Here is an 18,070-nt window from a genome sequence, read left to right as displayed (position 1 = left end):
CTTTTGGTCTTCTAAAAGGATTTTGAAATTAGAAAAAAATAAAGAAAAGTATAAAATGAAATCATCCAAATTGGACCATGCCTCATAAATCATAAAAGGCCATTCTGAACTCTCAGGAAAGATACTCAACTGCTTTACACCTTATTTTATGGGGGACTTTAGCATAAAGTACTGCTCCCTGGAAGCATGTTCCTCATTGTTGCTGGAAAAGCTGCCCACGGAGCCCCTTCTTTTCCCAGGTATGCTGAAAGCGGCAAACTCATTTGACTCTGGCCTACAGCCTATTCTCCATGACTATACAAACTTGGATTCTTCAGACATTTGCTTCTCCATTGTGAACATTTGATTGCCATGTTAGAGGGAGCAAAAATTCAGCAAACACTGATGGGTTCCAGGCATTGTACTGAGGTGAGGCCCTCCTGTGAAGCAGGTGTGGAAGGTATCTCAGCCAGGCAGCCTCATTCAATTCTAATATGAGGTAAGTGCCAGCCATAGTAAATTCAAAGTGGTTTGAGGACACAGAAGGGGAGAGATTAACTCTGTACGAGAAAGGAACATTTTGTTACATACTAACATTGATAACTGAAACTCTGGCACAGATTCATGCTGAATATAAAGCCAAGAGGAATTTTGCATTCTGTCTATATACTCTATTATCCTTGAGAATTAGATGTGTCTATTAATTGGACACACAATATTTCTCCTTTTAGGTGTCAGAATTCTAAAAATTTAAGATCAGGCTATGTAAGCATTAGCTCAACCCTCCATGTGAAAATATACAATTTCCATGAATTTCCATTTGACCCAAGACATGATAAATGAAGAAGAGAGAAGGGAAGGAAAATGCTGAAGGGTAAAGCAAAGAACAAAAAAACAAATGGAGAGGGAAGGAAGAAAACGGGAAAGGGGCCTCTTGTATTGGGTTAGATGTTTGTTTCATCCACTAAGTTGCTGTATAACCAGAAACAATTTAGCTCTTTGTAAACTCAATTTCTAAAATCTAGAAACAGAGTAGGAGGAGAAGGCCTCCTAAGACCATTTTCTGCTTTAAATTCCGAGCACTTGTGTTATAATAAGTGTTGGAGGATTTTAAGACTCTCTCTTCCCTCCGTGCCTTTGTCATTCACAGCCTCATTCCACCTGGGGACCATCAGGACTAACCTCGTTGTACCCTTTATCCTTAATTTAATGGGCCACCCCAAAAAGCTCTAGACTCCTGGTGGCCTTTCCATCACCTGTATTCTAGTCATATAGAGATCTGCATACCCCTTTTTGTGTCCCCATGCCTTGCCCTTCCTAGCTCTTGAAACCTGTCCTATAGGTCATGTGGCCTGAGATCCGCAAAATCCATGTTCCCAAACCCTTCTCTGAATGCTGCCTGCATCTACTTGCTCTAATCAATATCTGCATCTACCTGAAGACACAGTTTCCCTCATAACCCTCTCACATAGCACTTCCCCTCTCTACCCTCCCCCATTCCTTATACACTGCATAAGTCTTCCTGGGTCCTCACTGAGGCCTTTGGGGTATCTTCTTTCTCTTCTCCCTAAAAACACCCAGCTTTGAATCTTAAGTCATCAGACTACACCAATCCATTATGCAGTCATCTACTGACTCCGTGGGTCATGTTCCTTCATTTCTTGAAGTAAAAAATGGCTCAATGTCACCCACTCTAAAGCTATTTTTAAATGTTAGTGATTTCAACACCCATGGAGATGATTCTTCCAGCACTCTGGCTTCTTGGATCTTTAGGCTCTTTTCCTCCAATGGTCCTGTCCTCCACCCTTCTTAGCCATTCACACAAAGGTCCAAATATGGACAATTACCAATACTTGGCAACCCCTCTAATTTCAATATCATTCAGTCCAGCTTCTGACAACCACCTCTACCTCCACAGCATACTTCCCCTACAACTGCAAATTTATCCATCCTTTGATAATAGGATCCATTGATTCTCCCATCTGTATTTCTGTCTCCCACACTGGACATTTCCTCATTCTTTTTGCTACTGAGCTGAAGCATGTGGTTCAATCATTATAATCACTTCTTTGCCTCTTCCCTTGAATCACTGTGCTCACTTTGTCAAACCCCAACTTCAACTTTTTAAATGCAATACTCAGCTCACTCTGGTGCCTCTGCTCATGAACATGAATATGCCTAGAGGGCAACTTAAAACCCTGCAGAATGGCCTCATGTTAAATTCATGAGTGGCATCTTTAATGCTGCTTATAGTCACACTCTATTTCCCAGGCCATCTGCTCTTCTATTCTCCAAGAAGCTATCACACATCCTCCAGTCTCTCCTCGCACCTCTGACACCTCCTCCCCAACCTCACTTCCTGCAGAAGTCCTGGCTTCCAATTCACTCAGACAACAGAAGCAAGCAGGAGAGAACACCCACAGTTCACCACACCCCTAGTCTCCTTCACATACTCTTGTCTTTTAGTTAAGATCCTAGCCTCTCTTGCCAATAAGACGATCATTCAGCAGGTTCATTGTTTCAAAAAGATTAGCAAACAAGTTTATGAAAGAAAATGTTCTCCAAAGCTGCTGTGGCTTTGTGGCACATTATTACTAAAAGCAGGTGATAGAAAATGTGAATGGAAAACAAAATCTCAGGATCCCTAACTCACTATGCTAAAGGGAAAAATTAAACGTGGGAACTGAGTCACACAAAAACTACCTTCCTAAACAGATAGTTGCAAAGATAGAAAGCCAGTGACCTCCCTCACAAATTGCTCACAAGGAAATTTCTAAGGGCCCCCAAATCTTTACCCAAAAGAGTTTTGTTGCATTTCACCCAGACAATGTGAATTAACAGCTTATCTTTACAGGACCAAGGCAGGACTAGAAGTCATCTCTCCGCCCACCCTGAGAAAAATGCATATTTGACTGCTTCTTCTACTCTGGGCATACTTTATCTTATATAAAATGCAGATTTACTGAGCGTGAGACAAATGCATAATTGACTGTTCCTCCATCCCCTCCTGCCTGCTCTTTCCTTTTTGTGAAGTCCTCAAAATCCTTTTTAGGGGGGGTGGAAAACAAAAACAAAAACAAACAAAAAACAAAAACAAAAACAAACAACAGCAACAAAAAAACCACACACAGGCTACAAATCCTAATGAAACTTGTGTCTCTTTTTCCCGGGTGTGTCCTCAACCTTGCCAAAGTAAACCTCTAAATTGATTGAGACTTGTCTATACACTTTTTGGTTTATAGAAAATACTAAAAGGCATAAGGCTATAGCTGCCAACAGTTCTCAGCAACTTTTTAAGTAAAAAATTGAAATATTTTCCCCCTCAAAGTAACAAAACCATCTCTGTGGTACCAGTCATTTTTTTTTTTTTTAGGTCAGTGTTCTGTGATAGCCACTTTAAGTACACATTAGAGAGAGCAGTGGTGGCCAGATCTATCTAGAGTGACTTTATGTAGCACATAAGATGCCATTAAAAAGCTGTTAGAACACAAAGGATCAAACACATGGTATTTTCGGTATCTGTGGCTTGGGAGCCACCCCCCACCTCCAGACTGACAAACTGCTGTACAGAATCAACTAACATTTAAATGTCAAGTAAGTTTACTTATTTACATGGAGAATAAAGTAGGAGTAAAATCAGTGGTGGATAATCTGCTTACTCGAGGTTGGGATCAGTAACATAGAGCCAACCAACTCATTAACTCTTACCTGTGGCCTGCTGGGAACATTTGCTGAAAGAGAAAACAAAAGAAATCACTTAATGGCAGTCCCCTTACTTTGTTGGTTCCAACTTTCAGGCACGCAAACGCGTGGAAAGTATCAGTCTACATAGGGTAATAGTAGCCCAGCTGTTAAATGGATGCTAATAGGAAAACCCCACATTTTTTTTTTTCCTGGCTTAATGCTTCAATGAGGGCTAGTTTTCCTGGCTAGTTTCTCATATCCCATGTGATTTAAGATTTAGTGCATACGCTAAAGCATTTACTGAGCACTTAGTCTTGCAAAAAATCTCATTTCCTATTTAAAACACACTGTGTATTTGGTTTTTGTATCAGAACAGAATATGTTCTACTTACTTTACTGAGTACTAATTCTGACCAAGGGACCACTGGAGGCATAAGTCTTTGGTTTCTGCCTCCCTTGACCCACCCTTGACACATCCTGGACCCTAAGGCCCAGGAAAATGGTGGCCAAGTACTTGTATCTAGGAAAGCACTGGCCTAATCCTCTGTGTCCTTCTGGACACTTGGGATAGTAATAGTGCCTGGGATCGGCCCAGTTAGGAACACTGGAGAAGTTAGAATATGGCATCTAATTCTCCTTTCCACACAGATAGCTCAATTCTTTTTTGGTTCCAGAGCCCATGGCAGTGAAGACGATCTGGCGGGCTTTGCAAGGGCAGCCACTAACATCTCTTCTCTAACGCATCTGCTTTTCATCCCCTCTTTTGCTACATGATCATCTCGTTCTCAATGCTGGGAGAAAAAAGAGGAGATCTATCCCCCAATAATGGCAACATCTGTTCTTGGTCAAATAAGAGTTGTCCCTAATCATCTAGCATGCTGCACTCCTTCCATCTCTCACTGTTCTATGCTGAGTGGGAGAAAGGACATCAGTGACCATGTGCTGTGTGCCGGGAGCTATGTGAGAAAAAAAGAGCAGGCATGAAGAGTACCCTTCCTATAACGTCTGGAGGGAAAGTGTGAGCCCCAGTATTTGGGGAAGAAATCAGGCAAAAAGGGGCCTAGTTCTACCAGATCTGTAAGTTACATCCAGGAGAAAAGAGTGGAGCTCCACAGTGTCCAGGGGACAGCTGAGTTGAATTATTATTAAGTACACCATAGGTTTACACACTCTTTTTAAAACAGACAGAGTTATGCTTCTCTTGCAAGTAACAAATATAACACATAGCCAAACCCTAGACAGAAGTCTAATCCATTTTGCTCCAAACCAATACTTTTAACCTTACAGCCTTTTATCAAATAAAAGGCTATGGGTATTCGCCTGAACAAATCACACAAAAATATTTTAAAAAGGAAATCACTGCATTGCAGTGGGTTTTTGGTTTTTGATGAGTGCCATTCAAGCTTAATAAACATAGGCAATTCATAGTAAAAATACGCCTGTGGGTCAAAAATAATTTTGAAAGCATTTGGTGGTCTATCAGCAAAAATTAGTTGGCTTACTGCCAGTATTCTATACATTTAAAGGACATAAGTAAAAAATGGACAGAAAAATTTTATACCAAAAAATAAAAATGGTTACTACAGTCAGTATGCATATTTGTTAATTGGCAGTACACTTAAACCCTTTCCTTATCTCCTTGCCAGGAAGTGACAGAAATGCTTGCTTCTCTGCTCTAAGATTCAACATAAATAATTTAAAAAAGACTTTAAAAGGCCATAATTCAAGGATGTGATCAGGACCAACTGGGATATTAATTCAGACGAAGGAGTTCTAAAGTGTCATGTGCAACAATGTGTAGACACAGTTAAAAAACGGTTATATTAAAGTAGGCAATTCACACAGTTAGGATTTATGAATACAGAGTTTCATTTTAATTCCAAGATTGCCAAGAGTGGAAATTCATTTGGGGGCATGTTAATTTTTAATCCATAAAGGATCAAAAGTCAAGATTAACATGCAGATCAATTCATTGTATGCCGGCAACAAGCATTTTTAAAGTTCTCATTAGTTACAGGGGCTCAAGGGATTGGTTTGGCATTGGGAGGGTGCCAATCCAATTTGTTTAGATACATTCTCCAAAGGTGGTTGGTAAGCTTTGGGAATCACAAAAGCTTATTAAAATATATGCTGGCTGAGCAACTTCAAAGGAATGAATCCTACAAAACCTTCTGAGTACTATCTAGGAATGCTTCAAGGAAACCTTCCCAGTGAGAAAATGTAATCATTCACTCAAGTCAGAAACATGTACTGGGGCCAGGTGTGGTGGCTCATGCTTGTAATCCCAGCAGTTTGGGAGGCTGGGGTGGGTGGTTCACTTGAGGCCAGGAGTTTGAGGCCAGCCTGGCCAACATGGTGAAATCCCATCTCTACTAAAAATACAAAAATTAGTTGGGCATGGTGGCATGTGCCTGTAGTCCCAGCTACTTGGGGAGGCATGAGAATTGCTTGAGCCTGGGAGGTGGAGGTTACAGAGACCTGAGATCGTGCCATTGAACTCCAGCCTGGGTAACAGAGTGAGACTCTGTCTCAAAAAAAAAAAAAAAAAAAAAAAAAAAGAGAAAGAAACATGCACTGGGCACCAAGTCTACCTCCCATGATGATTTCTATTCTGCATCAATTTTTAAAAGGTTTAATAATTATAGGCAGAATATGAAAATATGTATCAATTTTATAAATAAGTCAATTCAGCTTTTATTTTTATGGAAAGCTGTCCCTATCTTGTATATGTTTATAATACCAGAGAAAAAATATGAATAGCAGAACTTTCAGAAGCCAAGAATTAAAACATGGAGATTTCAAAGGATTCTAAAATACACTTTTCATCATTTCATACATGAATGTGCTTGAATTCTTGAAAAGAAGACATGACTAGTAATGTTCATTCAGAAAACTATGACTATTATAAATATTTGTGAATGTGCATAGTTAAGACTATGAGAGCACGAAGCCAGCTGCTCCAAACTAATACTTTTAAACCAACAGCTTTTTATCAAATAGAAAGCTATGGGTATTTTACATACAAACATATTTAAAAGGAAATCATTGCATTTCAGTAGGTTTTCAGTTTTTGACGAATGTGATTCAAGCTTAATAAACATTAAGGAATCTTAGAGCTCCATAAACCACTCTTTGAACACTGAGAATGACATTGGTGAAGAGGGGACCAATGCAGGGGAGAGGATGAACCTCTGTGATGTGGATCCCACTGAAGGTACTCTGTATACTCCTCTCAGGAACCAATATCAATGAATAGTTAACAAGATCCCCAACCAATAGGAATTTTATACTTGCCTTTAAAGGGAGGCCATAAAAACAGACACATACATTTACCTCTTACAATTTATTTTTGCTCTAAATTATGATTATTTATTTTTAATAATGTTCTGTTTTAAAGCCACATGGGTCAATCTTTTGTAAAATCTAGATGTCAGAATATACTTTGACAAAAATTTAAGAGTAAATTCTTCAGGAAATGGAACTTGTAAAAAATCCCACATTTTTAGAGTCAAATTTTTAATATGGAAATTATATATTTTATATTTATTACAAGTTGTATATTGAAACACATTTCCCACCCTGGCTGTCACTGCCAACTGACTTTTACAATTGAAAATGTCCAACATGATATTTAAATAAAAACTTCTAAACATGCTTTGATGTACAGAATTTGTTTTTAACTAATTATTAAGGTTATTTAGGTACAAGCTGAACTAAAAAGTAATTTCCTTTAAGAATTTAATTCCGGCTCATAAAGACTATGATGAGGTTTTATCTACTTACTAAGTAATATACAACTGAAAATCAAAACCTCTAAATAAATTTGACCTTGAATTATAATTAATAAACAGGTTTTAATCCGTTTGTCTATTATGGTGGTTACAGAGCCTAGAAAATAAGCAACAATCTGGTAGCATGTGAGCATTCACTGACACTCTTAAGCTTTTGTGAGACTCTACAGAGTCAAAAGTGTGTCTATATGTGTGCACATGCATGCATGTGCTTTGTGGGGTAGGGATGTGGGTGTGGAGACTGAAATAGTGTAAATGTGATTCTGCAAACTTTGAGAAGCATTAGAGTAAATCTACAAATAAAAACCTGGGAAACAAAACACTGGCAAAATACAAATAGATATATTCGTGTGCTGGTGGAAACCATAACATATCTTTAGGCAAATATTCCTGAAAATTCAGAAAGAAATATATTTTTTATTTATTTATTTTTTTGTTGTTGTTGTTTTGAGACAGTCTCACTCTGTTGCCCAGACTGGAGTGCGGTGGCAGGATCTCAGCTCACTGCAACTTCAGCCTACCGGGTTCAAGCGATTCTCATGCCTCAGCCTCCCAAGTAGGTGGCACTACAACTACAGGTACGTGCCACCAAGCCTGGCTGATTTTTTTTTTTTTTTGTATTTTTAGCAGAGATGAGGTTTCACCATGTTAATCAGGCTGGTTTTGAACGCCTGACCTCAAGTGATCCACCTGCCTCGGCCTCCCAAAGTGCTGGGATTACACGCATGAGCCACCGCACCTGGTCCAGAAATATATTTTAAATAGCTGTTTTCACATTCTGCTAATGATGGCATTTTAAAAATTACAAAGTCTTATAAAATAAATAATAATTTTTAAATGAAGTCAATATATATTATTTATCTACACTTCTGAAAATTTATAATCTCTTTTTCCTCATTTCGGATGGCTTTTTCTTTTTGGAGAGGTAGTCTCGCTCTGTCTCCCAGGCTGGAGTGCAGTGGCATGATCTCAGCTCATTGCAACATCCGCCTCCCAGGTTCAAGTGATTCTCCTGCCTCAGCCTCCTGAGTAGCTGGGATTACGGGTGCATGCCACCACGCACATCTAACTTTTGTATTTTTAGTAGTGACGAGGTTTCACCATATTAGTCAGGCTGGTCTCAAACTCCTGATCTTGTGATCCACCAGCCTCGGCCTCTCAAAGTGCTGGGATTACAGGTGTGAGCCACCGTGCCCAACCTGGGATGGCATTTTCTAAGGAGATGACAGAAAAGGGGAAAATAAGAGGCTATGCTTTACATGAATTCTTATTTTAGTGACTGCCTTGGATTTAAAATCAGTTTAAGAGTAAATCTCTCTAAAATTACAAATAATGGCTTCGTATCCTTTGAAAGATTATTTAAAATATAATTGTAGCACAGAGTAATTTATATATATTTATATATTTGTATGTGTGTATATATATATTTATTTATATAAACAGTTTACTTGTATGTATATATTCTGTTAGAAACACCAGAAGTGTTTTAGGTGAGAGCTCAGCCAAAATTGCAAGGTGGCAAGATGCTGAAGACAAAACATTTGGAAAAAATGAATAAGTAAGAATTATTATATAATTTCCCGTGGAATTTGGTTATTTTCTGGCTATTTGTTGTTCAGATGGAAATTTCACAGGGTCCTAATCTATGATGCTTTAAATTGTTTGGCCTTTATACAATGACTATTTTATTCCACGAGAAAAGAAACCAGCAGGAATAAAAAGGGAAAATCTGAAAATAATCCCTTTCTGCACTTGAGTCTGATGACACTGGAGAACAATGTTTGAAGAAAAGAGAGGAAATTACACTAGAAAGGCTATTTTCATGTCTTGTTTGGCATGCCACTGGAAGCTTTTCTTTGAACTAAGATGTGTTCCTTATGATAGCTTGCATCGAAGAGGATGATTTCTTCTTCAAACCAGACTTAATTTTTATTTGTCTTCATTTTATCACCCGTCGGGCATACTGAAAAATCTGAAAGAGCAGAACTGTGTTGCAACTGTACTGTACTCCCGTGACTTGACAGTATCTAGGTTGAGCTTCATTTTCTTATATAATGTTTGCCTTATTTTCAAATAATATTCAGTCCTGTTTGTAATAAGGTTTTTGCTGTCTTAAGGAAGAAGGCGAAGGGCCGCATGCAGAAAAAGAGAAAGGGAAGGAACACGCGCAGCTGTGGTGTTGCGATCTTTCCTACTCACGGCAGCAAGATGGGAATGTGCTGTGGATCTGCTCCATGACCTCCGTGAGATCCGTGCTGGTGTCGTGTGGTGGGGCCAGCAGGTCCTCTCCCGCTGTGACAGCAAATACAGGGAACAACAAAGCTTCTCAAGTTAATGTCTAGCCTTCCACTAAAACCCAAATTCAGGAGGAAATGCTCCCACCAGCCTCTAAATATCAATGTGAACAGAGTTCCCATTGCAAAGGACAATTTTAGGGGAATATACCCAAAACACTTTTGCTTGAGTGTTGGTAATATAATTTTATATAATGAACATGTACTAGATGTTTGTTTGTGTAGAAAGAATCCACACACCAGGGGACTGAAAAATACGAGACTGAAAAACAAGTAATATAGTCTTACTATTTCAGTGTTTGAATGAGAAATCTATTATTTTTGCACCACAGGTATTTTTTTCATACAAAAAAAAAAAAAAAAAAATCCACCAATTTCTTTTTCTGTCCTCCTTTCTTTTTGGAGACTTCAGCTTAGGCCAGTTTATCCTGCCACAAAAGTAAAGGCATCTTATGTAAGATACTTTTCACTAGGATGTATTTTCTATTCTATAATCAATAGTTAAAATCTCTTATTTAAAAAATATGAAAATAATCTTAATATTTTAATATATATATTTTCTGAGACGGAGCCTCCCTTTGTCACCAGGATGGAATGCAGTGGTGCGATCTCGGCTCACTGCAACCTCTGCCTCCCGGGTTTAGGTGATTCTCCTGCCTCACCCTCCTGAGTAGCTGGGACTACAGGCGTGCGCCACCACACCCAGCTAATTTTTGTATTTTTAGTAGAGATGGGGTTTCACCATGGCCTCCCAAAGTGCTGGGATTACAGGCGGGAGCTACCGTGCCTGGCCAATATTTTAATTTTTTTCTGGTTAATGTACCAAAAGATATCCAACCAACAAATTAACTTGGTTACAATATATAGTTCTCAATAAAATTCTAGAATTTTAATTTAATTGATAACAAAATGTCATTGGTGAACACCTAGTTTACTGAGTCCTTCCTAGTATCAGTGACAGGTCCCCATGGTGACCCAGGATAGGCTGCATGGGTCCTCTGCCTCTAATGGGACAGGCAGGATAATGTCTATGTGGACTAGGATGAAGAAAAGTGAATAAATGAGTTTCCAGACATTGGCAGAGGAAACAATAATGTTTGCTATAATATTATTAGTTCTGAATATGTACCAATATGAAATTTTGGAGACAGAAAGGGTACTAAAAAAAATCATTCACAAAGCAAATAATTTAATTTCTTGTTCATTCTAAAAGGGAAGAGGAGGTTTTTTCATCTTTCACCAAAATTCAATCCACTACTACAGATTATATAAACAAATGTATTATAGCTTATTTGAAAATGTTTGCTTTTTGATATTGTTGACATGGATTTGCACTTATTTAAGATCGAATGCAAAACTCTTTTACTTCCTAAGGTGCCAGTGTGTAAGAATGTTACTTAACAGGAAACACAAACAAATGGCAAAGCAGAAAGCAGACTCAGCAGAGGAGCTGTGTGCTGGGGATACCAACCTGCCTGGTGGAACTGTGCGCCAGAGGCATCCAGATCAAGCGAGTAGCTCAGTGCAGAATGCTGAGGAGAAGCCCACGGTGAAACACCATTGATTCGGGTATCAGATTCAGGCTGGAACCACATTCAGGGGTTAAAGCAGAGAAAAGATTCAAATAATCATAAGTAAAAACATTTCCTTTTTAACTTTCCCGCCCTCATCATGGATAATTAAATCATATAGTGGTCTTTGCCTTCAGATGTTTTCAATACACTTTAGCATCAGCGTGGTGGGGGCTTTGGTCCTTCTCTTTCCGCTTGGACACCCTGAAGAATCCACCTGGTTATGCTGCAAGATTTATTTATCAACATCATTTTTGTCCCTCAATTTTCATTAAAAGCATGAAATATGCTTTTAATGTTAAGTGAATTCATAAGCATATTTCACTCATATTTTAAACATCAGCACTGGGTTTCTAATACAGTAAATTTATCCAATTTCAAAATCAGCTTATATTTCAAGGCAATATTGAAGAGTGGTTAGGAGCATGATTATGGATTCCCACTCTGCCACTCAGAAGCTGTGTAATTCTGGGAAAACTATACCTTAAGTTCTTTACTTGTAAAATGGGGAGGGTAATAATAGTGCCGTGTTATAGGGTTTATGTGAGGGGAGTGAAGAATGACTATTTCTTATATGGTTAGAAGACCCTGACACCTAATAAATACTTCGTAAAGGCACTCACACAAATCTTCGATACAGTGCTGGATATGCTGACAAGTATATGGTCAAATTAGAAAGTGTGAGCCACCATATACTTGTCACCTAATTTGACAAGTATATGGTCAAATTAGAAAGTGTGAGCCTGCATATAGGAATGCAGATGTTACAGTTTTTTCATGCAGATTTTTCCATTAAATCTATATTAGTTGAAGCCTGGTAGTTATGTCAGTTTTTACTATCAGAGTTGAATTTTCCATCTACTTCTGGCGTTCATCATGCTAAATTGTTTAGAAGAGATAAGAGCTCTGTAGTCTTGGATATAGAGAGCCATTTGGATATCAGCTATCTCTAAAAGCATTACTGTGCGATTCTCAAGGCACATGAGCCATTAGGCAGCACAGTCTAATGGGATGGAGGGAGTAGGGGAAGGCAAGAGTGAACAGAAAAGCCTTTTGCTCTCCTGTGAGCATTAACCAGCCATGGCAAATAAAGGTTTTGAGCACAGCTTCCTTCTGCAGCGATTCCATCTATGCACTAAGTTGTTAACACTAACACTTCATATTCTAAACAAGAGATTGCAAGAGAAAATCCATCCCTTACACAGCACCATTCGGATACTTCAAGTTCATGGAAAGAAAAATGTAACTTTTTCAATGTATGTGGCTGGCACTAAGTAAGACTCAAACATTCCGGAGGGCTTCAAGAAACCCACATCTTGGGTCACTCTTGGGAAACTCTTACTTTCCAAATATGTGAGATTGGGAGGCCCCGAAGTAAGCCTTCCACTGAACGGCCTCACCCAAATTCTGAAACACTGAGAGACATAGAGAAAAGTGTATGGTCAAATTATAAAGAGTGATCCGTGTGTAGGTAAGGCAGAAATGACACTGTTTTGAATTATCCTGATAAGTTAAAAAGACTGAGAACAACTGTGAAAAGGTAGTTTTCTAAAATTTGAGAGAATCACTGGAGAGAAAGATGTTCCTGCTTTGAGTCAATAAATCATTCCTGGAGAAAGGCACTCACTCCTATGATACCGCTTAGGAGCTCCACATAGCACAGGCTAGAGAGAAAGACAAAAGATGACATGCATGTTGATGTCAGGGATTCTTCAAGAGAGAGGAGCTCTTGGCCCCTGTGCTGGGACTCTACAGTCTCTGCACCTGCTACAAAGGTCTCTTCACTAGTTCTGAGACATCACTCCTATTCCTGACTACTATGTGCCATTAAGCACTTAAATCCCTGCAGTGTGCTGTGTCTTTATATATGAAAGTATCTTGCTGTGATCTCTAACTAGATGGCAGGCACCAGAAAGGCAGAAACTGTATTGATGCTTCTTTTATATCCCAAAGAACAGTGTTTTTCAAAACTGAATGCAATAACCCATTGATGAGTTATAGAATCAATTTAGTAGGTTCTGAGCAGCATTAAGAAAGAAAAATAGAAGGAAGAAATGGAGGAAGGAAGAAAGGGAAAACAGAAAATAAGAGCTGGCATTTCTCTATAAAGGCAAGTATTATTTTGTATTCTCCATACATGTATGTATTCATCATAATGTAAATTGTATTTCTTATCGTTCAGAAAGCTTGCAAGCAACTCCCATAAAACATGGTCCAGTGTTAGGAAATAATAGTAGCAAATTAATAACCATCTTTTACTCAATTTCTTGAAAATAGAAAACAACGATTCTTGGAGTCAGCAGTCTTGTCTCACTGGAAGAAAGCTTTAATGCTGATTTCAGGTCTCTTGCTGTTCCTTAATACAGAGGCTTCCCAGGTATAATTTAGGAAGATATATGTCGTAGGATATTTTCTCTCAAACAGTTCAGAGCTGAGGCAGACTTCATTGTTAAACAAGACTGGGAAATTCCATTGTAAGCTGGGCAAACACATTTTTATGTGCTAGTGAGGATGTATATGCTTACATGTAAAAGGAAATTTCTAAGCCAGTCTAAATTAACTACGGAGGTAAGAAACTGAAAGTGGACTTCTCTGCCTCTCCTGACACCTGGACCACAATCCAGCAGTGCACAGTTGGCCTGGGGAGGTGTGACACTGAATTCTACACACTTACCTGCTCCAGCAGCTGTCGGAGGCGGTGGAGCTGAGACTCCAGCTGTTTATTGTGATCTTCTAAAATCTGCATCCTAGCTTCCAGTCTACCTTTGTGCTGCCTGAGGAGTTTTGCTTCTGCTATAAGTTCTGAATCCTCAGATGTGTGATGGGGAGATACAATCGACTCTGGCGGTGAACCAACAGGGAGCCCCCTTCGGAGATGCTGGTCCTTCAGCTGCTCATACTCCACCTGTAGATTTCTAATACAGAAAAAGGGAGAAACAGAATTACTATCATGTGCATTATCTTCTCTCCAAAACTGTCTGTTAAGTTCAAATTTAGCTCATGCTAGTTCCTCTTATATAAAACCGTGTATTAATAGTAGGATGAGCATGCATGAATAAAATTGTAGTTTTAAGCAAGTGTCCCCACAGACATCATCACTGAACCCCCAAATGCTGCTGTATTGCAGCCAGCATCCCAGTTTGTTAGTGTCCTCTAAAATTTTCACTCCACTGAGATTTCTTAGACAATAGTCTTGGAAAGAGAAGAAATGGGGGTTACAGTGAAATTCATATGAAAGAAAGGATGACATATTTCCTTCTCCCAGGCCTAGCACACCTTTGTTCTTCCTCTAGGTCAGCAATGATCCTCTCCAGTTCTCCACGTTCTTCCCTCTCTACTGACTTCAGGATCTGAGCTGGGCTCTGCGGCTGGCTCACCGGGGACTCTCCTCCGAGTGTCTGGCAATACTGCTGGATGAGGGCGTGCTCGTCTTCCCTAGCAAGACAAAGGAGACAGACCCAGAGGCTCACATCTGGATGGTGATGTTTTTGGACATAAAGGAAGTAGAAATAATGATGGACAGGATAGTGGCTGGGACAAGTTTGTCTTAGAGCTCAGTGTCTCCATGACCTCCCTTGTAAAACTCTAGGAAGAAGTTCATCTAGCAGAGCATGTATATTATACGAGCCAACATTTCAGGCTTTTCTTTCATCTAAAAGCTCTGTCTCACAAACTTCAGAAGGGATATCTTAGCGTGAAAAACAAAAATAAGGAACAACATTTAGTGTAAAAGGTACTGTAGACAAAATCAATTACTCCATGCTTAAAGAGTTGATTGAAAGACTACTGAATTAAGAATCATCTGACTTCACTGTCTTCAGAATTTGGTTGAAAGTAATTTTGAAATGATTTGTAACCCATATGATGGGGTTTATAATCCTTCTGTTCTTTTATTTAAATAGCTCAGAACAAATCATAATTGTAGATATTTATAACATCTCTACAGATACTTTATATTATTAGCAGGTCATTTTTAGGGTTGATCACTCTGCATTAGAACAAGAAACTACATTTAATACATGCAGGTTGTCCCACTTATCTCCTTGTCTAATGAACTAGACATAGCAGTAACGTGGTTGAATTAGTAATTGACATAAGTGAACGTCTAACAAAGTTGATATATTTATGGCAAGAAAATGCTTTCTAGCAGACTCGGAATTTCTTCTCTTCTTTTAACAAGGGAGATCCAGTGAGATCTTATAAATGTGCAAATACCAGATCTCTTGGCAAATGCTAGCAGGGCAGATGGCACCTGATCTGTTTTGATGGCTTTTGGTAAACAAATCCTGGAATCGATGGCTTTACAGAATAGGGCAGCAGGAAAACCTCATGTCAGTTACGTAGGTATCAGAGTATCAAATGGAGCTATCGGACGACTGAAGCAGCCCCTTCCTGTGTAAGCCATGGGGGTTGCAAACGTCCCTTAGAGATTTCTTCTGTTACTCTGGAGTCAGACAGCATCCTAATGCAGCCAGAAGGAACCTGGTGTGGTGCTAGCAGTCCCGGGCCTCCCTCATCTTCACCAGAGCCTTGAGATTACCCGTGCCCTTGAGCTGATGAGTAACACCTGATGCTGGGGAAGACCTCTGGTACTTGTAATTCTGATTTGAAAATTCATCTCGGTGTTACTGCAGTTTACTTTAACAAAGAAGGGACTTGAAATTGTATCAGAAAGTTGGTGAGTTCCTAGAAAAGATTTGTCCTAAGCATTGAGATCAGAGAGATAGATGAAGCAAATGAGAAAATTGAATATTTTGGTATTATGCTTGTCAAACAGCCAGAGCAAAAGTTCAGATGTGTCACTTGTTGATTTATTTTGCTTTCTTCATCAATAAACCCCCTCTTTTTCTCTCCCTCTAGGAATATATAAATATAGATCTATATGTATGTGAGTACATATATATTTAAATAAAGGTCATATACTTTGGTTAAGACCACAATATAGTAAGAAGTACCTAACCTGACCTTCTTGCTTTTATCAAATAAATTTTAAAAGAGGATGGGGTGGGACCCTTACAGCACAATTAGAAACTGGAAGTAAGGAACACCAGTGGGTTAAGGATTGAAGTAAGCTGTGGCATCATCCTTTGATTCCCTTTCCTGGGAAAACGCAGCGTCCCTGGGAAACGAATGAAGGAACCTCTAGAAGAACCGCATGCTTGTTCCTGGGTTTAGAAGGATGAGAAGAAGAGAGTATGGGTACTGCACCACTGCAGAGAGCAGCATTTGAAAGCAATCCAAAAGTTCTTCAGTTGCTCAGGTATCTAAATCAAACAGAAATCTGGCAGGGAGATATGGGTCTGTGTATGTGTATATTTTCCTCATAGGAAGTAAATGGCCAACACCATAAACCTAGCTGTGTTATCCGGGGCAGAAGTAAGCTGTGAGACTAACGGCTCAACACCACTGGGACACCAATGAGCTGCGGTGAATTATATAATGCAAAGTCAGTGATGCCTGGAGGCACCTCACCAAGTTCATGTGAAGAGAGAGGTGATAAAAGATGACAAAAGAACAGCTCTAACATATGGATAGGACAAATGGACAAAGCATAAAGATATAGTAGATATAAAATAAAAGAGCAAAATAAGAGTTCAGTAGAACGTCTTGTAAATATTTCTCAGTTCTCAGGATGAAAAAGATCTGAGTATAGAAACTAAAAAGACAGTACCCCAAAATAATAATGACAAAAGAAGCACCTTCACATATATCCCTGGAAAATGTCTGTATTTTAAAGACAAAATATCACAAGCAATCTGCCAGAAATCAAAATAAAACAGTAAATCATGTTCAAAGGTGGAAAAAGGTTTAGCCTCCTATTTTCCATAATATTAAATGTCCAAAGACAATGGAGCAATATCTACGGTCCTAATCTACCCACTCACATGACTCGGCAGGTCATTCATGTGTACAGGCAAAGCACTTTGTGCACATGGTAAATGAAAGAAAGAATGAGCAAGGATAATTCAAAATGGAACTAAAGTAGATGGTAATCTCAGGCATTACGATAAAAAAGAGGTAAACTAATTTTAATATTAGGTTAAAAAAAAATTAGTTGGCTGCACACAGTGGCTCATGCCTGTAATCCCAGCACTTTGGGAGGCTAAGGTGGGCAGATCACTTGAGGTCAGGAGTTCGAGACCAGCCTGACCAACATGGTGAAACCCCATCTCTACTAAAAATACAAAAATTAGCTGGGCTTGGTGGCGGGCGCCTATAATCCCAGCTACTAGGGAGGCTGAGGCAGGAGAATCTCTTCAACCTGGGAGGCTGAGGTTGCAGTAAGCTGAGATTGCGCCACTGCACTCCAGCCTCGGTGACAGAGTGAGACTCCATCTCAAAAACAAAAACAAAACAAAACAAAACAAACAAACAAAAAATTAGTTCTATGATATCTATCAATAACATACCTAAAAGAAAATAATAAAAATGGAAAGAAAACATTTAAAATAAGAACTAATAGGCTGGGCGCGGTGGCTCAAGCCTGTAATCCCAGCACTTTGGGAGGCCGAGATGAGTGGATCACCAGGTCAGGAGATCGAGACCATCCTGGTCTACACGGTGAAACCCCGTCTCTACTAAAAAAAATACAAAGAACTAGCCAGGCGAGATGGCGGGCGCCTGTAGTCCCAGCTACTCGGGAGGCTGAGGCAGGAGAATGGCGTAAACCCGGGAGGCAGAGCTTGCAGTGAGCCGAGATTGCGCCACTGCACTCCAGCCTGGGCGACAGAGCAAGAATCCGTCTCAAAAA

General features: G+C 39.4%; 1 protein-coding gene across 9 annotated transcripts in view; it reads right to left on the bottom strand.

Moving 5' to 3' along the window:
• Window positions 1-18,070, bottom strand: part of UTRN (utrophin) — a 580,797-nt gene that overhangs the window by 2,565 nt on the left and 560,162 nt on the right. For 8 of the 9 annotated variants that reach the window (XM_023183788.2, XM_023183779.3, XM_023183781.3 and 5 more), the window contains 5 exons: window positions 14,596-14,754; window positions 13,994-14,234; window positions 11,220-11,331; window positions 9,654-9,746; window positions 3,688-3,710 (listed from right to left, as the gene is read on the bottom strand). In XM_023183788.2, the coding sequence (XP_023039556.2) occupies window positions 3,688-3,710; window positions 9,654-9,746; window positions 11,220-11,331; window positions 13,994-14,234; window positions 14,596-14,754 (628 nt within the window). The remainder of the gene's footprint in view (window positions 1-3,687; window positions 3,711-9,653; window positions 9,747-11,219; window positions 11,332-13,993; window positions 14,235-14,595; window positions 14,755-18,070) is intronic. The other variant, XM_023183783.3, reaches the window with a different exon arrangement.

The sequence above is a fragment of the Piliocolobus tephrosceles genome, chromosome 5 (assembly GCF_002776525.5).
Source record: "Piliocolobus tephrosceles isolate RC106 chromosome 5, ASM277652v3, whole genome shotgun sequence".
In the NCBI taxonomy this organism is placed as follows: Eukaryota; Metazoa; Chordata; class Mammalia; order Primates; family Cercopithecidae; genus Piliocolobus; species Piliocolobus tephrosceles.
The sequence above is the reverse complement of the archived record's forward strand: the minus strand, read 5'-3'. Positions and strand labels throughout refer to the sequence as shown.